Source organism: Arvicanthis niloticus, chromosome 12, assembly GCF_011762505.2.
Source record: "Arvicanthis niloticus isolate mArvNil1 chromosome 12, mArvNil1.pat.X, whole genome shotgun sequence".
NCBI lineage: Eukaryota > Metazoa > Chordata > Mammalia > Rodentia > Muridae > Arvicanthis > Arvicanthis niloticus.
The window spans coordinates 43,894,092-43,921,690 of record NC_047669.1 but is presented as its reverse complement, the minus strand read 5'-3'; the positions used below and the strand labels follow the sequence as shown (position 1 = coordinate 43,921,690).

The window sequence follows — 27,599 nt, the reverse complement described above, 5'->3', positions numbered from 1 at the left end:
AATTTCACCTTGAAAAGATGTTTCCCAATCATAAATTCATCAATGGTGAAAGAAAATACAGTCTTTATTCTCTGCTTCTCCCCCACACTTCCCTTAACACATATTTTGTGCTCATTGCGAGCTCAGATGCTGTGCGCATAAAAATGCTGATGATGTTGAAACAATCCCGTAGTGGCGGGTTCTGACTGATGAAAATAATTTTGCTGGAAACTGAAGCCATCTCCCGGGTTTGCTTTAGATGGACCTGCTCCTTGTTCTCTACCGCCATCTAGTGGTGCAAAGATCGCCAAATCTGTGCAACATGGCGATTCAGAGCTGAGATTTTTCTTTTTTTTTAAGATTACTACAAATCAAATGGATGGATTGTTTTATTCTTGTCATCACAGTAAAATGGAACTTACAGACTGTTTCAACAGATAAAATGTAATAAATGTTAATAAAAAGTTAAGTATAACACAATGACAAACGTTAGCATCTAAGCAGTATAAATTTGTGCAATTTAATCTCTTTATGATGTTCAGATATAAACTTGAACATTAAAGAAAAAAACGCAATGTACCTTAACGGGTGAAAAATAGAAGTTTTCCTACTCCTCTGATTTTGTATCATGGTAAAGAGTTTTTTTTTTTTTTTTTTAATGTAATAATGACTGAGGAAAAGCAAGAAAATAGCATGTTCTTAACTATGGAGTTGGTGCAGACTATTCAGCCTGTTTAACCATTTGTCTTCAATTAGATTAGAGCTTCAGCCTCATTATTATTTATAAACGTAATACAGTGCTTAATGAGTGTTGAATAACATTTAGTTTTTAATGTCCCATAATCTGGAACTTTCTCCAAATGACATAATAGTGTGTTTAATTGTGTGAATCTAAAGTAAAAATAAATTTCTCTAATGAATGAAATAAAATCCTTCCAAAGTGAGACTTATCCCCCATGAAAGTTTTTTTTCCTGAATAACGATTATTAAGGGGAAATTTCCACCATTTTAACATAATCCACGCTCTCTGTTTTAATTTAAAGCGTCAACGGTATCACCAAGCACTTAGGAAATGCAAACAAGAGATATCTAAATGGAATGCGCCGTGTCTTCATATACTTGTGAGCCATCTGAGAACTATCCTATTTATTTTTTTCAGGGTGGGAAAATCCCTATACGGTGGACAGCTCCAGAAGCTATTGCCTACAGAAAATTCTCCTCAGCAAGTGACGCGTGGAGCTACGGGATTGTCATGTGGGAGGTGATGTCCTATGGGGAGAGACCATACTGGGAAATGTCAAACCAGGATGTAAGTACATGGACGCTTCTGTCATTTTGTGAATGAAAGGGCATTAGCTTGATGGGGAACATCCTCTTTTAATTCTCTCTCAGATTAACCCTTGTCTTGCTGACAGTTTCATGAGGAAGTAAAGGGAGGAGGGACCTGAGAATGTGCAGAATGTTCTATCCCTAGTTGGCTGGGTGAGCTGGGCTTTGTTCCCTGCTGGACACATCTTACTTGAGACACTCTCAGCACTGCTTTCCTATAGCTAAACAAAAGAAAGAGTAATGTTGACTTTTCATTTCATCCACGGGGCAATTCAGTGCACCACTGCAAAGTCCAAATCAGCCTAGGCTAGATAGTCCTTCAAGGAAGAGTGAATGCTTTCAGCCAACGCACTATCAGTAAATGTCATCTCACAAGGTTCTTTTGAGATATGTAATCTTTCGTGTCATCTTTTTTTTTCCCCTTTGGTTGTTTTATCTGTAGCAATTACATTTGTGGTTGATAACATTACAGAACAGAATAGTTCATACACGCAGGCTCTATGATCTGCCTGCAGTCGTAGAGACAGTAATCAGAATAACAGACAATCCAACAATGCAAGGGGGCAAGGCCAGAGCAAACAAATGTGTTGTCTCACTACTGCCTCATCTAAGAATCCAGGTCTGTCTAATTGTCTTGCCTTCTCCAATGTACCCAGTGGTTTCTAAAGCTATAGCGATAGGACATAAACACTGATATGGTTTCAAATTTCCATAGATACAAAGATAGCTACTGGACTGTAAACCGTCCTTAAACATGCACAGTACATAACTAGTATAGCATCACATTCCTTTAGTCTGGCTAAAAACTTACAACCTCCCTACAAACCTCCACACCTCATACTTTGCTACTATAGATTCCAGTTTCTACAAATTTTGTAGTTGTACAACAGCTACAGATTGTTCCAGTTTCACAAGATTTGTTTTGCTTTGTTGGTTTTTGAGACAGCGTCTCATAATGTGACTCTGACTGTCCTGGACCTCACTATGTAGACCATGCTGGTCTCAAACTCCAAGAGATCCTCCTGACTCTGCCTCCTGAGTGTTGGGCTTCTAAAGCCGTACGTGTGGTTAGATTTTGGCCACCAGTGATGCTTCTACTAACACAGAGTATTGCTTTTGCAACTGAGTCCTACTCCATTGTCTAGGAATCTGACTGAACGTGGAGAATGCCAACACCAGATATCTATAAAACAGTAGGGGAACGATCATATGAGCTTCACAGTCATTGCTCTCCAAAGCACAATGTCAAACACAAAGCCAGAATAGCAGGGTCCTCCAGAACATCTGGAACATCTGGTCTTACACACAAGTGTGCATTACCAGCAACCTCTGTACCATACACAGCCCTGGGGCATTTTAGAGCCATGTCGTAAGACTAGAATTCTGTATTCTTTGGGAGAGTTTTATCTAGTAAACCTCTCATCCTGTGACTGAACGTTTTTTGTTGTTGTTGTTTTGGGGTTGTGTGTGTGTGTGTGTGTGTGTGTGTGTGTGTGTGTGTGTGTAGTGGGTGTCAGTTCATAAAAGTATTTTCCAACACTTCCTGAGTTAAACTCTCCAACTGGAAATTTGTCCCTTTACTGCCAGAACCTCCACTTTGGATTACGGTTTCGTTTTATCTTTGTTGCTTATTTGTACTTTGTAAAAACCAGGTAGCTAAGTCTTGGAAGCCCCAAATCCCATCGCTATAATACCCACTTTAACCCTGAAACATTGTTCTCATACGTATTCTGTTTAGGGTAAACTATGCCATCCAAGCAATCCCAGAATCCATTTCTCTTCAGCATTGCTTCTTGTCTAGAGTCACATGATAATGAGTTCTTCACACTTTTATATTGGAACCATAGTAAACTTTTGTAATAAGCCATGGCTATTGCCAAGGAAAGTAAGGAATAACTGTGACTTGTATGTTGGTTTGAGTTCATGCAGCTTCCTGTTTGGGACTGGGATCTTCTGTGCTTATAGACTTCATGTCTTAACAGTTAGGAGAAAGACTAGAAATGTGATACATGAGCAAAATTATAACATGTGACCTGACACTAATGGCAATAAGACAAATGAGGAAGATAAGAGACTCCAGGCTTGGGCTTGATGGATTTTATGAAACACTCTCATGAAAGTCATTCACTTAAGGCAATAAGAGTCATAATTAGTCCTTCTTATTAGATACCCAGAGGGAGTCATTCTAATAAAAGGCTGACCAAGAGGAAGAGCCATTTCTTGAGTTTCCTCGTCCCTAGATTTTCTTTCCTCATGGGACACATTGCAGTCACAGATTTGGCAAGCATGGCCGTGATGATGTGGACCGTGATTCAATCACCTAAACTGCTTAGACTTTGAAAGTGCCCCAGTTTCACAACTAAATGAAACAATAAAGAAATGAGCAGGGAGCTCCAGGGGGTCTGGCCAGTGTCGCTCCCCCCAAGGGGCTGCAAACCCCCTCAACTCCTTCAGTCCCTTCTCCAACTTCTCCATTGGGGACCCTGCACTCAGTCCAGAGTTTGGCTGCGAGCATCTGTCTCTGTATTTGTCAGGATCTGGCAGAGTCTCTCAGGAGACAGCCATATCAGGCTCCTGTCAGCAAGCACTTGCTGGTATCCGCAATACGGCCATGTATGTGGCAAAGGATGGCGCCACATCTGTGGGAGGATGTGGCCCTTGGTCCTGTGGGAGTTCGATGCCCCAGTGTAGGGGAATTCAAGGGAGGTAATGCGTGAGTGGGTGGGTGGGGTGGCTCCCTCCAAGAGGCAGGGGGAGGGGAATGGGATTGAGGTTTCCGGAGGGGAGACCTGGAAAGGGGATAACATTTGAAATGTAAATTTTTAAAAATCCAATAAAAAAGAAAGAAAGAAAAAAATGAGTTGTTAGGTTCTTTCTAATGTGCCTTCTCATCGTAATATGCTGTCATTTTATAAATCTGTGTGGAGACGCTCATAGCAAAGATTCCTGTTCTTCCTTCTCGGGTACAGCGTTCTTCCGATCTCTGCAGAGCTGCCAAAAGTAGACAGGGCGTTCATAGGGCAGAGCAGGTACAAGTGATGATGCCAGACCACAAGACAGATTGCTTAGGGAAGCAGCTTTTATGGGGAATTGCCCAATTGTGCCATTTCAACTCAGAGTGCCATGTAAATTGTTCTTAATTGTTGCCTAGAGTAGTCCAGAGCCCGTTTTCAGCCTCTTCCTGCCTGGATTGTGCCCAACAATTCGCCCAGCAGTTCTGGCCATAGATCTTGATGATCAGCATACAAGATGACCATTTAGAGAGTGATTTTGTCTATTAAGCCTCATTTGGCCACATGGACTCCATCTGGAACAGGAGAGGATGCTACAGCCAGGAATCACCTGACTCTCAGCCCGTTCTCATTTGTTCTCAGCACCAGGCTGAACTTGTCTCCACACAGAGCCAAAGGAGGGTCTCAGTCGCTGTTGTTCCCCTGTCTTCTGTGGGTAACCAATGAATATTCAAGGAAGAATCTGAGGGGGGAGGGGAAATGTGGGGGTTGAATTCGGGGTGTCAAATCTTGAGGCCTTCGGATCCACACATTACTAGATGAAAGCAGAATAAGCTGAAATCTTTTATGTTTCCCATGAATACCTTCTTCTGTTACGGGAAAGGAAACTGGAATTCTGTTTAGCTAAACATACTGGAAGTCAGCATATCTGTGATGGATCCAGTAACCCAGATTTCTGTTTAGAAGTAGAAATAGCTTAATAAAAATTTCCCGACTGCTCTGTCTAAATACTGGCTATTTCCTGTTTGTCCTTAATTCCTCATTCATGCAGTCAACGTATAATTTTACACTTGACCATTTCCAACCAAGATGCTCTCTAAGAAAAGTAATGAGACAGAAAGTAAAAGTGCAACCGTGTTCTATTTCAATATCTTATACACTTTTACTGCACTTTGGTGAGTTAACAAAGTTGTGGGCACAGATCAAATGGAACATTACAATGTTTTATGATTTTTAATGAGTTTAGAAAATTTCAGACAGTTTTTAGGAAATGGGTTTTCTCTTCTGCCGACTATGGTGTATTTTATTACAATGAACAATTCTGACTCTGCAGAATCTGTGTTAGTGAATAATATAATGAGGTTCCCAAAGGTCAGTGGAATTGTACATTAGGGAATGGAAATGAGGATGGGAAAAAGCAGAATGCAGAGAACTATCCTATTAAAAAATGAACAAAATATAATAGCAGGTGCCAGATGCTAATCCACTCAGCAAGTACTTATTAAACATGTGCCACTCACTAAACCAGGTGTGCAAGCGGGACAAGGATGTGGGAAAATCAGTCCTCTGCTGTGTTAAATGAAATAAACAAGGTGCAGAAAGACAGATGCTGAACTCTTTCCCACATAGAGAAGCTAAGAAGATAATCACATAGCACTAACGAGTGGACCTGTACTTAACCAGACTTTAGGAAGGAACCCTAAGTGGTGCACACAAGGAGGTCAGACACCGGGTACCAAGTACCCAAACACATTCAGGTCAGGGAAACAAGGTCGAGTATTCTAGGTGGCACGTTAAGGTAACTACAGAATACTACCAGTGATTATATACTTGCTGGATTTTGTGTGTTTGTCTGTCTTGATTTTGTTTTTGAGACAGAGTTTGTCTATGTAGCCTTGGCTGTCCTGGGACTAGCTCTCTAGACCAGGCTGGCCTCAAACTCAGAGATCTGCATGCCTCTGTGTCTCAAGTGCTGGGACTAAAGGCGTGTACCACCATACCTGGATTGATTAAATATTTTGTAAAGAACTAGATGAGAGAAGTTTGAAGATTTCCAAGGCAACAAAATGACAAATAGTTGCAGAGGTGAAAATGTTAATCACTCTGACTGAGCATTACCCACTGGATACCTGTATGAAATTCTCACTGTATTCCATAAACAAAAAAAAAACAATTAATGAGACATATTTTTCAATAAAGATATCCATTAATTCAGTGTAGAGATGAAATTCTGGTACTTTGTTAGCCCTACACCCATGTCCAATTAGACTGACACCCATCAAGGGGGTTCTTTCTTCTCTTTTTAAATATAATAAAATGCTATATGACTACAATATAGTCATTTATAAAATATATACCACAAAAGCATGCCAACTTTGTTATGGAAATTTTTTCTGATTATTAAAGACAGGAACTCAACGCAAACTAACTTTTCAATGCAAAAGACTTCTCTTTTTTAATCATGAAACAGCAGGTTGATTACCACACTGAATCTGGGTGTACAGTGCTTTAGTGTGGGCCTGGGTTTCTAGAGTCTTCCTCTCTATTCACTGCACTCTTTGCTGCCTCCTGGCTCTGGGGCTCAGGATGTCAGGCTAGTCACAGTACTACAGTGAAAGCTTTTACATGCCAGTCCCAATGTTAGGGAAGAATGGCTGGCTCAACCTTGATCTAAACCCACATCTGAGAAGCAAGTACTGTCATCCAAGCTAGGTCTCCCATGCCGGCCTTCCCCACTCCAAAGTGAATGGAGCACTATGACTGCGAATTTTCCTACAGTCACGTGGAATGGGAGGGCTGCAAGCTGAAGGTAATTGTGCAGCCAGAAGATGAGTGAGATTCTTTGGTTTGCTTGTTTCGTTTCACTTTTGTACACCCTTTTGGGATATTTGTCTTTTAATAGCAACTTTATTGCAGTCTCACATTTGTGTGACACCAAAATGTAAATAGGGCATAAGCAAGTAAACTGGAAAGACCAGTATGCCTGCAGGGTCTCTCAACATCAGCACCATCAGTATTTTGGGTTGAGGTGTGTCTTGAATATTGATTGATATTGATGCTTAACCATAGTATCAGCTTCTACATACTAGATTGTATTCCCCTTCTAATGTAGTCACCCAAAGGGGGCCCTGGTTATTGTCTTGTCAGAGATGGGCAACAAAAGTTACCCCCGTTAAGAGCCACTGATAATACTGTAGAAAGCTCTGAGTACACTGATACGATAGTAGAATGGCTGACTGAACACTTAGGCAAGTCATTAGAGCTTTCTGAGATACCATTTTCTGGAGTTCACAATAGCTAATTGTAGATACTGAAGAAATACAAGATAACTCACTTATAGTACTTCGTACATATACATTTTAAAATTAATCATTGGTTGCAAAAGCTTGGATTTTTATATATTTACTATAAATCATGGGTTTTGCTATTGTTTGGCACAGTTTGTTTTATTTTTTTCAAGTATTTTATTCATATATTAAGATATCAAACTACAAAAACATGAAGAACATTGGAGTAATAGAGTAAATATTTAAAGCAAGCAAAAATTTAAAACATGAGAAGAATGAATCTTTACCTGTCAACAATAACCTCCTGTTTAAATGAAAAAAAAAAAAAAATCAGCATTAAAAATACAGACAAGGCCAGGCAGTGGTGGCGCACGCCTTTAATCCCAGCACTTGGGAGGCAGAGACAGGCAGATTTCTGAGTTCCAGGCCAGCCTGGTCTACAGAGTGAGTTCCAGGACAGCCAGGGCCACACAGAGAAACAGAACAAAACAAAAATCAAACAAAACAAAACAAAAAAAGGGCTGGAGAGATGGCTCAGTGGTTAAGAGGACTGACTGCTCTTCCAGAGGTCCTGAGTTCAAGTCCCAGCAATCACATGGTGGCTCACAGCCATCTGTAATGGGATCCGATGCCCTCTTCTGGTGTGTCTGAACCATGTACTCATAAAAGCAGTGTACTCATATACATAAAATAAATAAATCTTTAAAAATATCTTTAAAAAAAAAAGAAAAAATAAGAAAAGGAAAAACAACAACAACAACAAAAAAAAAAAATACAGACAAGGGTGCCGAAGTGATAGTTAACATAAAACAGGTATTTTCGGTGATTAGTTTGCTTAAGAATCAAGATCGTTCTCTGAGGTAAATCCCATTATTATCTCCATTTACAGATAAGAGACCTGGAGAAAGAATCAGTGATCTATCCAAGTTGTTGGGGAACCATGGAATTGAAGTTTAAGTCCCTGTTTAATCCAAAGTGTTTGCTTTTACCACTAAATTGTAAAGTAGACATTCAGGATTCAAAGGAATCTATACTCCACTGTACCTAAGGAGACCAAAGCATCTTTAACTGTTCATGCTACTCCATCACACAGAAGCATTTGCGTTGCCTCCTGCTTGCAATAGGATTCAGGATGACCTATCACTGTTGAGAAATATAAAGCCTCATTGCAGTTCTCTTGTACCTTGATGTTAATATTTTATGAAATGCACTGTCCTGTTGTTACATTTTTGTACAAACAATTCAGTCAAATTTTAATCAATGAGAGGACTATCCCATTGCCCAAAACAGTTCCGAGGCAGATGAAAGGTGGGGGAATTTCTTGCTGCTTTTAAGCTTGTGAAGTTTATCTTTCATTTCTGTAAGGTAGATCAAGGCAATGTTGTATGTTATTTTCATTCAAGTTCAAAATCATTGCAATTTACTACATATGGGAAGACACGGTGGTACACAAGCTCCAAAGATGGCACCAAGGGCAGTGTTCTTTTCCACTCCAACAACTGTAAATAGCTTCACAGGGGGAAAAGGCAAAATATCAACAGCAGGAAGCAGGAAATAGCCAAATCCACAGTCAGTAGATGGGAAAAGGCCACCTTCACTTAAATGAAAAGCAACTTCAGGAGAGCTAACCATCTGACTGCTACACTGGAGTCTGGGGTTCTGTTTTATTTCCCTGACTAGGAAAAAAAAAAAAAAAAAAAAAAAAAACAACTTTGAAACACAGATGTCTCCTAGGTGCTTAGGCCCTACCGAAGCTCATCCATTTTTCTCTAGAAGACTTCAGAAACAATGTCACTTGAGGCTAGTTGGAGAAAACACAGTGCTGTCACAGTGTGTTTGGGTTTTCCCAACCAAATTTTTTAAAAGCTTTGTATAATAATAATAATAATAATAATAATAATAATAATAATAATATAATAGAAGGAGAAAGAGAAGAAGAAGGAAGGAAGGAAGGAAGGAAGGAAGGAAGGAAGGAAGGAAGGAAGGAAGGCAGGCAGGCAAAAAGAAACAAAGACAGACAGAGACAGACAGAAAGAAAGAAAGAAAGAAAGAAAGAAAGAAAGAAAGAAAGAAAGAAAGAAAGAAAGAGAAGTTGTTTCCCTGTAGGTTACTTTCTGAAGCTCATTTGAAGGAGAAAGATAGGATGTATCTTTCAGATTCTATGAAACTTTTTTGAATGTGGTGTGTCTGGAAACATCATTCTGGAATTTAGGAAGGAAGAAAATATGTTTTCTGTATTTCTTGATTGCCCCCATAATTGTCTAACCCTTCTCAGTTAGGGGTCAGCACTGCAGCCAAGACTGGAGGACGCACCGAATCCACTTACCTAGAAATGCAGCGTGATTTTATGACTCAGAGACTCCAGTCATTTTCAATTTTTTTCTCTGATTAGATTTTCCAAACTCAACTGTATTATGCAATGGTCCCTGTGTAATGATCTGTGTAAGATACAGTAAATTGCTAAAAACCCATTCCTATTATTTCAACCCTCCATTTTACAGAGAGAATTTTTGCCTTGATTTGAATATGTATTCTACTGAAGCAATTTCCAAAATGGCCTCGTCTCCTCAGCTTTTCAGTAATTCACACTCTTGGTGCACAGGCATTTGGTTGAGAGGGAGCATTTTAATTAAATGAGCACTAATTGCACCTGCATGAGGGGTGGCTGCCTGCTTCAGAAACAAAAGGAATAAGGGATAAAAAAAATGCAGTGAATCACAACTGTAAATAAGTCAGTTAGTGTAGCAAGTAAAAGAAACCAATAACGCATATATGTTACATGGAACTTTTAAGGAAAGAAAGTATTTTTTTTTCTAACTACATGATCACAAAACTAGATAACATACAGCATCCACAGTGTTTCCACCAAAACAAACAAACAGACAAACAAAAACAATCTGCTACACTTTTAATTTCCACTTAAAAGAAACATATTTGCCAGTTTGGGTTCTTGTGGTCTTTATTTGTGTTAGTATGGGACTTGATCTTCATATTTCTAAAAAGTGTAAGCCACAGTAAAACATTTGTGTTGTTGTCCAAATCTTTCTATTGTTTTTTTTTTTTTTTAAACAAGGTATAGCTTCCATTCTTGTCTGGACATTTGCTTCCATATGGAGACACCTACAGCTCTTAGGAAACAGTTCTGTATTAAAAACAAATCCACTTCTAAATGCAGAAGAACCTAAGTGTTAGAGCACTTAGAAAGGCTCCTTCGGCTTCAGAATCTCTGCAGATGTAGCTTCTGGTATAAAATGTTCAATTGCAGGCAAAACAGAGTGCTTATTTCTTTATCAGTAACGGAGCCTTGTTTGTGGGCGATGCTTGGGTCTTCAATACTCCTTTATTAACACTGTTATAAGCTTCTGTGAAGTACAGAAAAGGCACTTACTTGCCTCTATTCCCAGAAGTGACTTTCTTATTTTTTATATTATATCATATATCGTATATCATAGATCATATATATTATAGATCATAGATCATATATTATATTATCTATCATCTGTTATTGGTTATCTGTTACCTATTATCTACTAATTATCTATTAATTATCTATTATCTATTATCTGTTATCTGTTATCTATTTTCTATTATCTATTATCTATCATCTATCATCATCTATCATCTATCATCTATCATATATCATATATTATATATTACATTATCTATTATCTATTATTATATTATATTATGTATTATGTGTTATGTGTTATGTATTATGTATTATATATTTATTATTTATTATATTATATATTATATATTATTATGTCTATTATATTACAGTCACATAATTTCTTCTGTTCCCTTTTCTTACTCCAACTCTTCCCATGTCTCCCACACATGCACATACTCCACTTCTTTCAAATTCCTGGCATTCTCTTTTTTAATTGTTATATACTATATAAATACATAAATACAACCTGCTGGGTCCCTTCAGCATTGCTTGCATGTACATGAACTCAGGGTCAACCCCTTGACATTGGATAGTCACCTAGAAGCCGCTTCCTGGGGGAAGACTACCTCTCTAGCTCTCAGCATTCCTGAGTTGTTTGTTGCTCTTAGTAGAGGGATGAGGCCCCGTGAGATTCCTACATTAGCATGTTTATTGGTACTGTCACTGTTCAGGCCTTATTTAGGCAGCCATATTATTGAGGAATCACAGATGTAAGTTTCCTGTCATTTCTTGGAGACACAAATCCATAGCAGATTCCCTAATCTTCAGACTCATGTAATCTTCCCATCTTCTGCAATGTTCCCTGGGCCGTAGGTTCAAGAGCTATGTTAGAGCTATGTCCACTGGGACTGAGTACCCATGACTAGTTATTGCAAAGAGAAATGTCTTTAGTAAGGGTTAGGAGACACACTTGTCTGTGGGTATAAAAATAAGTACTTAGACTGCAATAAAGAATTATGATAATTCATTAAATTAAGGATAAATAGTTCTTTGATATCCATGACCCCACTTGCTACTGAGTAGTTGGCTAAGTTTTCAATACCAGGCATGATTTCGTTGGTGTTTCTTGAGTGCAATTAGAGAAGTGTTAATTACTTCCAAGATATAAGTTCCACTATTGAACCTTTAGGGGTATCTTGCCATGCTGGGCACTGTTGTGTTTCACAGGCGTCACAGATGGATAGGGCTATTCATTGCTTCCCTCCATAGGCAACATGCATAGCACCTTCTGGAGCTACGAAAGTTATTCCCCCAGGAGGAGGCTTTTGAGAGTGACTTTCAATTGTTAGAGATAATGATTAACCTATTTGAGTCCTGTACTTCATAACACATATTCTTCTACTCAGTCAGGAACCTACTCTGGGACAAATATGTTCCATTTTACACAGGCTCGACTGGTATTGTAGGAGACCCATGTTCGAGTCTCAGCACACACATAGTGGGTCATAACTGTCTGTAACTCCAGTTTCAGAAGATCTGATGCACCCATACACATTTCAAAAAGAAAGAAAAAAGACATATTAAAAAGAAGAAGAAGAAGGAGAAGGAGAAGGAGAAGGAGAAGGAGAAGGAGAAGAAGGAAGGAAGGAAGGAAGGAAGGAAGGAAGGAAGGAAGGAAGGAAGGAAGGAAGGAAAGAAAGAAAGAAAGAAAGAAAGAAAGATTGATTGATTGAAAATTAACTATATGGCTTTAGGAAAGTTTTTGTCTTCAGAAGAAAATGTTAGGCTAAATAATAAATCGGCCCTTGATAATCTATTCTTTTTGTAGCTTACTCTTTCATAAACTTATTCTCCTTTTTTACGATTATTTTTCTACCAGCTCCCTGGATTTTATTCTATCTCCTAACACAATAAGCCTCAATTTTTCTTATAGTCTAGGTGCCCATGAGCTGCTCTGATCACTACTTAATCAAGAGATCAGAAAATACCTATAAAACAAAGCTTGCCCCAAAAGAAATATTTATGACCGTACAGTTAATGCAACTATTCCTCACACTTCCCCCCAAAACACAGCTTTTAGAAATCACGGAGCTGAGAATCACAGCTCTGTTGCTTGACATGACTAGGCTCCATGCTTGGAAGAGATTAGCAGGTCTTGAGGAGCTCAGTTCAACTGCTGAGAGGCTGCAGCTATTTCTGAGTGACCAGAGCCAAGAGCCAGGATGGACGTACCAGAGGCGAAGACTGAGATCCAAACTGAAGTGGTGTGTAGCAGAGTAAGAAATATGGATATCTAGGAATAATGTTTCCCTAGAGCTCCAGACACGGAAGTCATTGGAAGACAAGTGATGGTAACAGCTGCAGCCAAACAAGAGAAGCCCAGAAAAGAAGACTCAAGGGCTAACGTGGGCAGAGAGTTGAGGAAGTGGCTCAGTCTCCCGAGAGAGGGTTTTGTCTACTTTTGTGACTCAGACAGAGGTTGTGGTGATGACATTAGTCTATTTTTGATGCCATATTGAGTGATCCTCCAAATCACTTAGCCTCACCTTTCTTATCTACAGTACATATAACAGTACATGTCTTTAAATGGAGTAAGCTGTGTCCCAGCTCATCATTTGGCATACAAATTCTCAGTTTGAGATATATGTATATGTGTGTGTGTGTGTGTGTGTGTGTGTGTGTGTGTGTGTGTGTTCTCTTAAATCCAAAACCCATGAAATGATGAAAATTCTTGGCCAATGGGCCAAGAAGATGCTTTCTGCTCATGCATGAAGGCCTGAATCCAGAGCCCCAGCCTATAGATAAAAAGCCAACTATGACAGCACACATCTGTGATTCCAGTAGTGGAGAAGCTAAGACAGGAGAACCACACACACACCCAAACTCACTGGTCTCTGAAGTCTCATTGAATTTCACTGTATCTCATAGAATAAGGTGGAGACCAATTTAGAAAGATTCTGATATTGATCTCTGACCTCAGTAAGCATACACACACACACACACACACACATCTTAGCAAATGTTGATGAGTGTGACAAGGTTAGGTATGTACACATATCAGATTCATTGTCATAGTCAAGCCTCCAAGAAGTTATTTTTCTTCCTGTGACCTTTACTAAGGCAAACATTGGGAGTTCTTACCATCTCTTGCCTCTAATCTTCTTCAGACTTCCTATGGCAAACCTTTCTAAAAACAAAAACCAATATCCTTCACCTGCTAAAACTGTTTTCTTCTATGCTGAAGGTCTGAGTTTGTGTGCATAAGTGCCTATCATAGCCCTATTCACAGTAGCTAAGTTTTGGAACCAATACAGTTATCCACCAACAGATAAATAAAGAAACTATAGTATTTCTTTCAACCATAAGGAAGAATGTTATATCCAATTCAGGAAAATAGATATGAATGGAGATAATTGTCTTAATCAAATTATTGAAGTAAGTCTCAGAAATTCAAATATCCTGTTGTCTATTATTTGTCGATCCCAGACTTTAAACAGATATATAAATCAGACATAATGTATGACTTGAAAATAAAAGTAACAGTGTACTGGGAAAACAAAAACTGCTAAAGAGAATGTGGGCAGCAGCTGCGAAGGGTAGGGAGTATGGGACTAATACACTTAAAGCACAGTAAATACATTTATATGCAGTAGACTCCATAAAACATGGTCTCCTATACAGTAAATATATATCAACCAAAATATCATCATTATTTGAAAATTAAAATCTAAGTTTATAACATGCAAATGCACTGATGATGTAAGAGATAAATGTTTTATCTCTTATTTCCATCCACACAAATCCACTTCCAGTAGCATCTCTTTCAAGCCCCCTGCACTGGCTGGTTTTGTGTGTCAACTTGACACTAGCTGGAGTTATCAGAGAAAGAATCGTCCCTTAAGGAAATGCCTCCATGAGATCCAGCCATAAGGCATTTTCTCAATTAGTGATCAAGGGTGGGAGGGCCCATTGTGGGTGGCGCCATCCCTGGGCTGGTGTTCCTGAGTTCTATAAGAAAGCAAGCTGAGTAAGCCAGGGGAAGCAAGCCAGTAAGTAACATCCCTCCATGGCCTCTGCATCAGCTCTAGCTTCCTGATCTGCTTGAGTTCCAGTCTTGACTTCTTTTGGTGATGAACAGCAGTGTGGAAATGTAAGCTGAATAAATCCTTTCCTCTGATTGGGAGATCCATAAGGAGAAAATGTATGGGTCTCTTGATCCTCCCACTGCCCACAGACAGCCATGCAGGGCACCAACACTCTGCTGGACTCCATAGGCAAGAGTTCCATACAGCAACACTGCCCTCTTGCCACTCCCTGCTCTTAGGAAAAAAAGAAAAAAGAAAAAAAAAACTTCAGTACAGAGAAAGTTCTCTGCCTGGGAGATGTCAAGTGGTCTGGATTTGTGGTGTTGACCGTTTCCATGAGATGTCTAAAAAGCCATGGAAAATAGAAATCCCTCTGAGGCTAAGATGGTGTGAGCGAAGGTTGAAGAGTGTAATAAAGTTCTTTCTTCAAGAAGAGCAGGTCTCCTGTCACCTGAATGGTCTAAGAAATCAAGATTCTAGATAGTGACTCTTAATGACATATTTTAAAGTTATGATTGTGTTCTGTAGGTCTTCAAATGCTTCAAATGCTGTCCCCTGAGTCTATCAGAAGTAGCTGTTCCAAATTTTACAAAATTTATGTTCCTCTATCAAGACAAATCAAAAATTATTTTAATAATTTCTGCTTAGACATTTAGTATTTACTAATAAGTGAGTCACTATTATAAATGGCAAGGATGAAAAATCTAGAGGTGCAGTTCTTGCATTCATGTATACATAGCCTGAGGAAAAGCAAAAAAAAAAAAAAAGGAAATACAATAAAAGTGATAGATTCCATAATAGAGATGTGCATAAGATGCAAAAATATTCACAAATGATGACTCACTGAAACATTTACAAGCTACAAAGTACTGTGTGTGTGTGTGTGTGTGTGTGTGTGTGTGTGTGTGTGTGTGTGTGTTTTAATTTACTGAGAATACTAAGTTTAGGGGCCAAATGAAAAGACCAAAGTCAAATGAGCATGTATCATAACAAAAGATAACTTGGTATCAAATTTGAGAAGAGAACAATCTATCATGAAAATTGAAGGCAGTATCTGAGGAATGGCAAAGGACATCTGAAAGTCACAAGGAATTAAATACAGCTCCTAATTCTGTCACACAGTAGCTATGTGAATCTAGACACGTCTCCTTACCTCTCCCAGACTAATTTTTATGATGTAAAAAAAAAAAAGTACCAATAATAATAACCACCAGACAGAGTAATTTTAAGCAGTAAACAAAAGAAAAAAGTACAAGGACCAAGCACATAGAAAATGTTCAGTGAAGGCCACCTTTCCTTCTAACATGGCCCTCCTGCCACTGTTTTGTTCTATGCACTTGCAATCATAACCGCCAAATTGACTCTCATGCTCCCAGAACACTAATGTTCTCTAAAGCCATTCTGTCCTGTTTTTTATAATTACTTCCATAAGCTATTTACAGTAGTTGTGATTGATTCCAGGCATTTTTACTCATTCGTGTTTTACTGAAACATGTAACAAAACAACTTAAAGCCAAGCCTGCATAGTACCAAAAGCCGTCCAAAAAAGTGAGAAAAATAATACTCGATGATGTAATATTAAATGGAGAATAAAACATTAATATCCACATGGATTAAAGCATTCTGGAACTGAGAGAAAGGTCCCTGAGTAAAGGGCCTGCTAATCGAGCATGTGGACCTGAGTTTGGGACCCCAGCACTCATGTGTGAAGCTCATATATGTCATATATGAAGCTCATATATGTATCATATACACTCATGTGTATATGACAACACATACCCATAACCCCAGCACTGGGATGGATCCCAGGGCCTTAGTGGCAGGCTTCTCTGGCTAAAACCTCAAGCTCCTTCAGTGAAAATCTCAAAATCAGAGGGTGGACAATGATAGAAGATATCTAAAGTCAATCTAGGCTTCCTTGTGACAAAACACAGGAAATTACATGCGCGCGCACATACACACACACACACACACACACAAGTATTGAATATATGAATGTAATCATAAGAAATTCTCTAATACTGAAAAAGTTAGACCTTAGCAATTAAGAGGATCCTGAAGAAATATTAATGCTTCTTTTTTACAACTTGCCTCTGACATAAATTCAGAATATTTTATAGTCATGTCAAATAATGTCAGTTTAAGAAGAAATTAAAATGAGATGTCAGTGTTCTAAAAAAAAAAAACATAAAAAATGATATGTAGATGGTCCTGCAACCAAATTCTTAAGATGGTGATGTTAACATTAACCGTTTTATATTTTGATTGTTGGTGGGGGATGACTTTGATTGATGTCTGTCTTTAAATATGTTTGATCCTCAGTTTCCCTGCTTTTAAGTTGGTTTTTAAAAATCCTCCCCATAAATGATATAAGAACAAAGGTTCAAGTGACTACCTTTGATCTTCTCTTCAAAAGCTAACCTATATGAATTCAGACTTGATTTTATTTCACATTCAGAAAATTCATCTTAGGAGGGGCTGGTAGGTAATACATTAAACTAGCAAAACATCTCCTTGGGTTTTTTTTCTTTTTTTTTTCTTGGATATTTTATTTATTACATTGCAAATGTTGTCCCCTTTTCCCGGTCTTCCCTCTTGAACACTCCTATCCCACCCACCCCCGACCCCCTGCTTCTATGAGGATGTTTTTCCTCCCACCTACCCACTCCCACCTCACCTCCTTGGCATTCCCCTACACTGGGACATCAAGCCTTCACAGGACCAAGGGGCTCTCCTCCTATTGATGCCCGACAAGGCCATCCTCTGCTACATATGCAGCTGGAGCCATGGGTCCCTCTATGTGTACTATTTGGTTAGTGGCTTAGTCCTTGGGAGCTCTGGGGGGTCTGGTTGGTTGATATTGTTGTTCTTCCTATGGGGTTGCAAACCCCTTCAGCTCCTTCAGTTTTTTCTCTAACTCCTCCATTGGGGTGCTCAGTCCAATGGTTGACTGCAAGCATCCTTGTTATTCTTAACTTATGCAGATTTCTTTCTCTGGAGGTGTGCAGGAAGTGGGAGTTTAAATTTAAGTTAAGTGAATTAAAATTAAGGCAGCTCAAAACTTCAATCCTTCAGTCCTGTGAGCTACACCAGTGCCCATAGGCAACTCCATACATCACCACCATGTCCTACAGAGAGAGCCTCTCCCTCGCCACCTTTTACAATCGCCATTGTGGCTTTTCCTGGGGGAATGGAATATGCTACAAAGGGAGAACAATGGGTTTAAAAAGTTCATTGACTTTATAAAAAGAATGAAAAAGGACTCAAGAGGCATGCCTGTTTGTTGCATACAGTTTGCACTAAATATATCCACATCATGTTTCCTGTATGCTGTTGGCATCAGGGTTTAAGATAGTTGGGCAAGGACTAGAGAGGTGGCCCAGTGGTTATAAGCATTGACTGCTCTTCCAGAGATCCTGAGTTCAATTCCCAGCAACCACGTGGTGGCCCACAAGCATCTATCATGGGATCTGGTGACCTCTTCTAGTGTGAATAAGGACAGCATACTCATATACATAAAATAAATATTTTTTAAAAAAGATAGTTGAGCAAAGTTACACAGAAACAGTTTCTTAAGACTGTGATAGAACTTAACTAGGTGCTTACCAGCAGCGCATGCTTAAAGCACATTGTCTTCCCAGAAGGGTCAGCAGGTGCTATTGAGTTACCAGCAATTCCTCAGAACGTGGGTATACACCTTTGCCTGGGCCCTAAGTACTCATGTTTAGTAGTTTTCACTCTTACCAATATTTTGGTTTGTGCTGCTTGCATATGAAGATGCTACATACATCTCGTTGTCATCAAAAGTAAGAGCGTAATCTGCGTATGTTTGCATTTAGGTTATTTTGTCCATTGAAGAAGGTTACAGACTTCCTGCTCCGATGGGCTGCCCACCGTCTCTGCACCAGCTGATGCTCCACTGCTGGCAGAAGGAGAGAAACCACAGGCCGAAATTTACAGACATCGTCAGCTTCCTTGACAAACTGATCCGCAACCCCAGTGCCCTTCACACGCTGGTGGAGGACATCCTTGTGTAAGATGCATCATGTTGGTACTTTTCCCCTGAGAATCAAAACTGCTTTCAGGCTACAGGCAAGAACAGCAGAGAGAGGGAATGAGTTTGCCATAGTTGTTGTCTAATTGTTGATCCTCTATAAACGTTGTTGTGTTTATTAGCTGATCAGATAAATTATTAACATGAAAGAGAATATGGATTTTTTACTAGGAAAAAATTTCCCTTCTTTTCTATCTATATCTCATCTGTATTACTTTATTTACATTTCTCTTATGTGGATCTTTGATATATATATATATATATGTATATATGTATATGTATATGTATATATATATATGATATATCACAGATATGTATCAAATATATATATCAATATATATCAAAGATACACACATATGTATGTGTATATGTGTGTGTTTTTCTTCACTGATTTTTCTTTATCTTTATAAGTAGAACTTTTGTGCATGTGTTTGTCCTTTCCAATTTTCTTTCCATTCTGTGTTGCATTCCTCTGCTTGAAATGGCAAGCAAGACAGGGTGATTTGTGAATCACCAAAAGTGAGGGGGTTCCCTGCTGGTCTGATCACAACCCCCTCCCCCCATTACTTTCCTCTCTCCAAATAAGAGTAAGACAGATGATGAGAAAATGAAGGCCCTCATACAGCGTTTTATAACCTTCAGTACAACTAAGAAAATCCACTCTCTTCTCTCTGAAGAACAGTGAGAAGGAAGAGAAGAGTGGAAGCAAAAATCATCCTCATCTGGGTCTGAAATACTGCACTTGAAAGATCATCGATGTCTTCCTGTAGACTGGATTATAAGTAACCAAAGCACACCTTCCTGAATTACAAGACAGCTACAGGATATACTGACACTCAACTGTGGGCCACAGGTTTGAGTCAGTATGGGGTTTCAGTAACAGAAAGAGTAGGCTATGTAAGGGCTAGTTGAAACAGACCTCTTTTCACAGCCGAGCATGTAAGAGTTCACCTCTAAATCACTAATTGGCAGCCTCAGCAAAATGAAGCCAAGCATGAAATAGCTAGTGATTCAGGTGTTGCTGCAGCCGGTCTCCTCTGAGCAGCCCAGCACAGGAAACTGTAAGGAGGATGCACAGAAAAGAAAAGCACTTTGGACTTCATCATTAAGGCAGTGGTCAGCCACTGAAAGACGCTTAAGCAAGAGAATGATATAATTACAGTTGTGCTTCTGGAAAACCACTAGAGTGTTGATTTAGACTTTTTGCAAAGCAAGGATCAAGATGGGAAATGGGGCCATGTGTATCCTTTTTTAGAAACCCAAGCTATAAAAGTTCAAGGACGAAATTTATAAAATGAGAATGAAGTTGAGATCAGGAGAAAAGAGAATGAATTTATTATCAGGCAACATGTATACCATATAATGCCTCTCAGTTCCCTGAATAAACATGGAGGGAAAAAGAAAAAAGGAGGTATTTGTCAGGTTCTTTTTGTTTTTGTTTTTCAAAAAAAAAAAAAAAAAAAAAAAAAAAAAAAAAAGGTAGTTTCTTGCTAAGAGAAGAGGAACAAGTTTGGAGCAGAAATGAGATGAGTTGGAGCATCCTGAGTCAAAGATGCCTGTGGGATAGTAGAGTGAAAATTCCATAGGTACATACATATAGGTTGAATTCAAGGTTAAAAAAAATCTAGGCTTTTGGACTAGAGAGATGGCTTAGCAATTAAGAGTGTATATTATTCATTAGTCAGTTTCCAGTACTTACACAGGACTCATGACTTCCTAAAACTTGAGCTGCAGGATATACAACCCCTCCTGGCCTCCATGGGTTTCTACACTCATGTGGACATAGCTACATATAGACACTACATATAGTGCACATACATAATTATTATTCAAATATCTAGGCTAGATCTGTATATTTGAAGTTGACCAGCATATAGACTAAAACTGAAGGCATCAGAGCAGATAAGATAACCTACGATGAATATAAAGAATGCAAATAAGCAGAGGAAGAGAAGACAGCTATATAGAATGCCAAGATTTAAGGCATGATCCCAATATACAATAAGCCAATGAGATTGACAAAGAAGAGCCAGACTGGTAATGCAGGAAACAGGGATGGAGGCACATTATAAAAGCTAAACGAGGAGATTGTTTCAAGGAATGTGGCGCTCAAGCCCTCACACAGCTTCAGTAAACACGAAGTGGAGTATGTCTGCAGGATGTAGAAGTAAGGTACACAGATTCACGGGCAGCATCAACAAGGACAGCTTTCTATATAATTTATGAGACAATAAAGAGGGAATACAAAGCCAAAATAAAGACAAATCCATAGTAATAAGTTTTTATTTTTGGAAACCTGTCTCCTATACGCAAGATAAGTAGAGAAATTGTTTCTTGATTATTTTTTTTTGCTTTCATATTTTCTTGAAAATATGCTTGTCCGTTCTTTACTACTGAGAGAATTTCATAATGAAAACACACTACAAAGTAAGTCTACCTTCATGGAAGAGGGCGTTGTGTCACGCCTCTAAACCCAAATCACTTTCTCTCAGCTTCTTGTTGTGACGCAAGATTAACAGACTTAATGGTGGCCATAGCAAAGCTACCTAACTGTGAAGAGTCTATTGTCATCATTTTTACCAGACAGATAGAGCAGTTTCTCGACTGAATATTGAGACTGTGAAGAATCATTATATTTGTAAAATGCTCAGGAAGAACCTCAAATCAGAAAATGACCCAAAATAAATAAATAAAATGGAAAAAGGATAAATTGTGAAGGCAGATGCAGGGTCCCGATTGAGGACCAGAGGTCCATGGTGAAATGATTTCGACGCTCTGAAGAGCCCCACCACACACAGGCCAGGAATTGCATCATCCATATAAAGTTGTCAGCTTGGTTCAGTTCCAAAATCTAATCTGCCTGGAACAAATAAAAATTTTTTGAGTGAGTTTTTCTATCCATGTTCATGACAAAGACACACAAACATTTTGTTTTACTATATTTTTGTTTGAAAAATAGTGATCCAGTGTTCCCAGGGTACTGGGCCTGCAACTTATCATTATTCTTGTTATCACTCGGGCTTATAAAACACAGGATGGGTTTTCCTTGTCTTCCACCGGCTGCATATTCCTAATACCATCCACACAGTCTGTTTCCAATGCCAGAGAACTGAGGCACTTTATTGTAAAGAAAAATCCTGGTTGGTTTAGTATTTACAAAATGATGACGAGCACCTCCACATGGAAAGCCTGTCCATCTCCCAAGTTCCAAGAATGCATGCCTGTCCCAGATGACTGCTGGATTAAGGAAACATGACCATCAGTCTTTGCTACTGAATGCCTCTCAAACGTGTCAGTGGGGGAGACAGTTCGATGCGTAAGAGTGTTTTGCTCTGCAAACATGGGCATCTATCTGGATTTGAATACCCAGCACCAACATTAAAAGCAAACAAAGAAACAAACAATACAAACCAAGTGTGGCCTATAGCCCTAGCAGCAGAGACAGTGATAACAGAAGTTTAAGAGTTTGCTGGCCAGGCAGCCAGCCAAACCAAAAAGCAAGATTCCAATTCAGTGAGAAATCCTGCTTCAAGGCAATAGGGCAAAAAATAATAGATTTGATATCCTGGTCTGGCTTTTGCATAACCACACATATGTGCATGCAACATACATGTTTACACACATGCACATGTGTACATACACACACACACACACATACTAAAAAGTCTGAGTATATGACACACAGCCACTCGTCATTAGACTCTCCTTTTCTCTAGTGTCCCCACACTCCAGATTTCTCTCATCGCTGCACTAACTCAGACATCGTCCTTTCATCAACTACATCCCCGTGGTTTTTATTCCACTATAATTGCCTTTTTCTCAAAAAATTCACCTGAGAAATTTTTGCTCTTTTGCTTGACAAGAGTAATAAGTGGAGGGAAAATTAGGATGACTGAAGATAATGAGGAAACTGAAACCCACAGTTTAATAGCTTTATGCTAGGAAATTAGAAATTTTACAAATCCCACTGGTAGCCTTTCTTTGCCAACAACTGAATATCTATAGGGAAGCTATTGATCCAAAACTTTCAGGATTGGGAAAAGGGTTTCTCACTCTTGTCTTCTGCTGGCATTCCTCAGCCTGATGCTTCCCTTAGGCATATTCACACTTTGTTAGAGTTCCAAATACAGTATTTGAAAAAGTATGTGGACATATATGAGATCATGGTAATTTATATAAGAATGTCCTTAAATCCAAATAAACTGCTAAATAGACTTTCAAAATTACCATCTTGATGGAGGCAGGCAACCTTCGATAAATGCAATATCAATGTACTCTCATTAATGACTTTACAATCATTTCCTCTCAAAGAGTTATTTGTGGTTGTCACATGGTGCATAACCCCTGGTAGGATGGGACCAGCTTGAGATCGAGGTTACGTGTAGAAGAGCATTTGAAGCAATGCCTGGTCCTACTCTGTCCCTTCCCCCTATTTGTCCTCTCTGCCACAACTCTCAGGGTCAACCTTGTAGTCCCCAATTCCAAATAGGTTTAATCCTGTTGAAGCTGGAGAAGTATCTGGCCAGCTGAAGTTTAATAGTACAACGTTACCTGATTACCATACTCTCTCCCTCCTCCACCCTATGCCATCTTCCTGCACATTCATTATCCATCTTTTCCAAAGCTCCAGGCTCTGATATCTGCTAAGCATACTAGGTTGCAGCCAGCTAGATGCACTTTTTGGCAGAGCTGCAATGCAATAGGGAAATAACATTGGTAAGGCTTGGTGTATAGAGGTCACTGGTAGAGCCTTTACCAGAAGCAAGTCCCTAGCTTCAAAGAGCAAAAAAGAAAAAAAAGTGGGGAAAGGAGAGAATGGGGGACAAGGATAACATTTCCAATTCTGTCTCAAGCCCCTGCAAGTCACTGGCAAACAATTTTTCAGAATTTCGTGCTTTTTAAACGTCAGTTCCAAAGGCGGTTTGTTTTTGTTTCTGGGGATAGCAGCACTTGCTCAGATGGACCAAACTGGTCTGTAATACTCACTGGGATCATCAGTCATGTTTGCCCCAACTAAGGCACAGTGTAAATATTCTCACTATGCTCTGACTTCGGTTAGGGATCTTGTAAACTTGTGGTTCGTAGAAACTTTAACTCCTATCTTCCTTAGCACACACAAGTGTATGTTGAATTTTCAAGCACTTGGTTTCCAGTGAATGAGAAATGTAGGAGAAAACAGTCATATCAGCTCTGTAATGATTCTGCTTCAGAAAATAAGGAGAAACCTAAAACCAGATGATAGTGCTAGCACCTTGCATTCCATTAATAATTTTCAACAATGTCATAAACAATTTTCCATCCATTTTCAAAAGATTTCTGACAATGCAGCCCAGGTAATATATAATCAACATCTACAAAATTGTCTATGTCCGTATCTAACTCATTGCAAGGGATTTTGTTTTGATTTCTGTTGCTTGTAATTTGCTGACATTTATCATACAGAAATAACTGCCGGGTCAAACCTGTGCAGACACTGCACAATAACCAGCTTTGTGGAAGGAAGGTGGGATGTGAAGCATTGATCAGAAGCTGTGAAATTCCTTCCTGCCTATTAGATCTAAACTGAATGAGCTACTGGCACAAGATGATTATAACACTGCCTGTTACTGTGCTAATGCTGATTCATAGCCTGTGCTATAAACAGTGCCGCTTGCTGAGACTGTACTGTGTGCTCGTCATTGTACCTACTGGGTACTATCATTACTTCTTTCCTTAAGTGTCACTACTACTGTTCCTGTGTCTCAGACAAGGAAAAGGAGACTTGAGGAGGCTGTTTGTCAAAAGAACACAAGAAGTAATCATGAGATTAGTAGCAAAGTCCACCAACTCCCAAGTCTGTAGTCACTCAGACGATGTAGTATTGAATAACAAAAGCCCCAGATGTTTCTCAGCCTTGCACTGTTCTGAACATATGAGTATACAAAAAAGAAGGTACACTTTATTTTTTCAGTTATATTTGGGCTAAATAAGACTTCATAGGGGACAGTTATTAAAAGCCCCTTAAAGTGTTTTGGTTGTAGCACAGCCCGCCACTTTACTTTTTTCCAAGTAAATACAAAGACATAGAACACATGCCCTCCACCATAGAGATAAAAAGCAGATATATCCTCATATATTCCCAAAGCATCCTCCTGCGAGTTGCAGCCACTTGAATAACACTAGTTGAGAACATGTACAACTACTATAATATAGAGAGGTGAAGAAAATAAGGCAAGAACATAGTTCTAGAATTACATCCTCGGGGTTTTCTGTAGATTGGGTTTTCTCTTGCATCACACACATGTGTTTCTCCTTTCTGCTTGTAATGGCAGACATTGCTGGTCATCATGACTTTTTCCTACTCAGCTCAGACACTGCTGTTGTTGTGTACAACTAAGGATCAATGCCACAATGATAACAGCCACTGCCCGTGCATTACCGCTGCGTGGGATGTAATATTTGTTTTCCCTCTTCAGTATTTCCTCAAAAAAGGAATCTCTCTTTGAGGCTCAGTGACCTATTATTCTCTTTTTAGGGACCATGTGCTGGGTACTCTACTCAGAATTGTGAGAGATTAGTTTAAAAGCATTATTCCTGACATGAACTTATCTCTCCAAATGTTCATAGTTATAATTTTTATTATTCCTCTACATGTTTACCAGTTATCAATTTTATTATGCATATTAAATAATTTGAACAATTAAAAAACAGAAGAATTACTAAATAAAATCTAAAAAAAAAAGTAATGGTCACACTGATTTAACAAAAACCAGTGATCACACTGCAAATACTATTATTAACCCATTGGAATTAAGTAAAGGCATGATATGTAACACGTTTCTAAGCATTTGATACATTAGGATCTTTGAGACAAATCATGCTTTAACTTCTAGTCTCAAAATTATTTCATCAATTAGTGATCAAGTTAAATAACAGGCTCTATTGAGAAGAATGCAATGTAAGATCTTGAATAACTGAAAAAATGCAGAGTAAAATTTTCTTTCAGTGACTGGATGGGTAATGTATATATTCGAATGTTGGTATATAGATTAACCAGGTATAGAGAAGAGCAGCCACAGAGTCATGAGAACTTTGTGTGAACGTGGTAATATTCTGGAGTGCTGAGAGTACAGGCATGAGTCGCTACGTTCAGCTTACAACATAGACTTCATGTGAGCTTCTGGCTATGCTATGAAGATGGTTCAGGTGAGCAACTCCACTAATCACCGAAGAGCAGAGATTTCCACAATCTCAGCAAAAAAATAGACTGCATTTATCACTGTACAGGTTTGATAAGGAAGGGCATTTATTGTTTATTAGGCAATATTCTAGAAAATTCATGTGAGGATGATAGTGCCCAACTCTGAAAGCCAGAATATAGCAGCATTTTTCAACTTCAGTATGAGATAAAGTGAAATAAAAGTTCCCGCATAGCAGCCGTGAACAATGAGGAAGCTCTGACCTTCCTAAATCAAGTGTCAGGCCAGCTGCAGAAAAGACCAGGGAGTTAACTGGGTTACTAACTAGGTGTGTGCGAGAAAAGAAATGATGACATTACAAGAATTAGGGAGCAGATGTAAATGCTTTTCGATGAGGAGTTAGGCCATTTCAGTCCCTTCAAGAGTGTTTGTTTTTCCATCCTCTTTCTAGATTAATGACATAAAATTGGTGAATCACATTTCCATTCACCAGTTCCTTGAAATTGTGAATCCTTACAAGCTACTCCAGCGTCAACTCAGTGTAGAGAATGAGACTTATCTGACATCACCTGTGCATTAAGAAGAATGTGGACTAGGTGTCGAGGTGAATGTCTATGATCCCAGAACTCTAGGGGCTAAGGCAAGAGAATCATGAGTTTGAGGCCAGGCTGAGCCACATAGTGAAATTCTAATCCAAACAAAGAAAATAAGATGAGCATAAGAATATGAAAGATATGTCACATCAACTTATTTTTGTTCCACTTTAACAATATTCTCTGACAAGTAATTGCAGTTATTAGAGCCCTATTGTTCTAAAATAAGACATTCACCTTTCTAACCTATGGTTACTCATGCTAACAGTCAATAAAGGTGCCCTAATCTTTAGAGAGTTAGTCTGTGAATGACAGCAGTATTTCCCAAGAGATAATCTAGAAACGCTGACTAAGTAATTCAAGAAAGTTATGCAGAAGCTAGTTTGAATTCCCTTACATATTCAGAGTGTCTGTCAACAGTTGGGAATTCTGAAGAATGCCTTCATTTGAAAATCTAGATAGTATCTTCGTTTGTATTAGGTGCTTGCAGAGCCTCTCAGGGTACAATTATTCCAGGCTCCTATCAGCAAGCACTTGTTGGCATCAGCAATAGTGTCAGGGTTTGGTGTCTACAGATAGGATGGATTCCAAGATAGTCTCTGGATGGCCTTTCCATCCGTCTCTGCTCCATCTTTTGTCTCTATGTTTCCTTTAGACAGGAACAATTTCTGGGTTAAAATTTTGGAGATGGGTGGGTGGCCCTATCCCTCAGTTGGGGGCCATGCCTATCTACTGGAGTGGTCTCTACAGGGTCTATCTCCTCTCTGTTGGGTATTTTGGCTAATGTCATCCCCGTTGGGTGTTGGGAACCTCTTGCTTCCCTGGTATCTGGGACCTTCTAGCGGTTCCCCCTGCCCCTGGGATACCACCCCTCCAACACACTGCTACAAATTTCTATTCATTTTCCTGACCCTCTGGACTTCTCTCCTGTCTCTTCATATACTTGACTCCTCCCCCTACTCTCTCCCTCC

General features: G+C 39.1%; 1 protein-coding gene and 1 long non-coding RNA gene across 2 annotated transcripts in view; one reads left to right on the top strand and one right to left on the bottom strand.

The window, feature by feature from the left end:
- The window catches only part of Epha6 (EPH receptor A6), an 851,223-nt gene that overhangs the window by 817,123 nt on the left and 6,501 nt on the right, over nt 1-27,599 (top strand). The window contains exons 15-16 of the mRNA XM_034515065.2: nt 1,139-1,288; nt 18,643-18,836. Of these exons, the coding sequence (XP_034370956.1) occupies nt 1,139-1,288; nt 18,643-18,836 (344 nt within the window). The remainder of the gene's footprint in view (nt 1-1,138; nt 1,289-18,642; nt 18,837-27,599) is intronic.
- LOC143444073 (uncharacterized) overlaps nt 21,172-27,599 on the bottom strand; it is a 25,469-nt gene continuing 19,041 nt past the window's right edge. The window contains exon 3 of the long non-coding RNA XR_013113613.1: nt 21,172-21,717. This is a non-coding gene — a long non-coding RNA (uncharacterized LOC143444073). The remainder of the gene's footprint in view (nt 21,718-27,599) is intronic.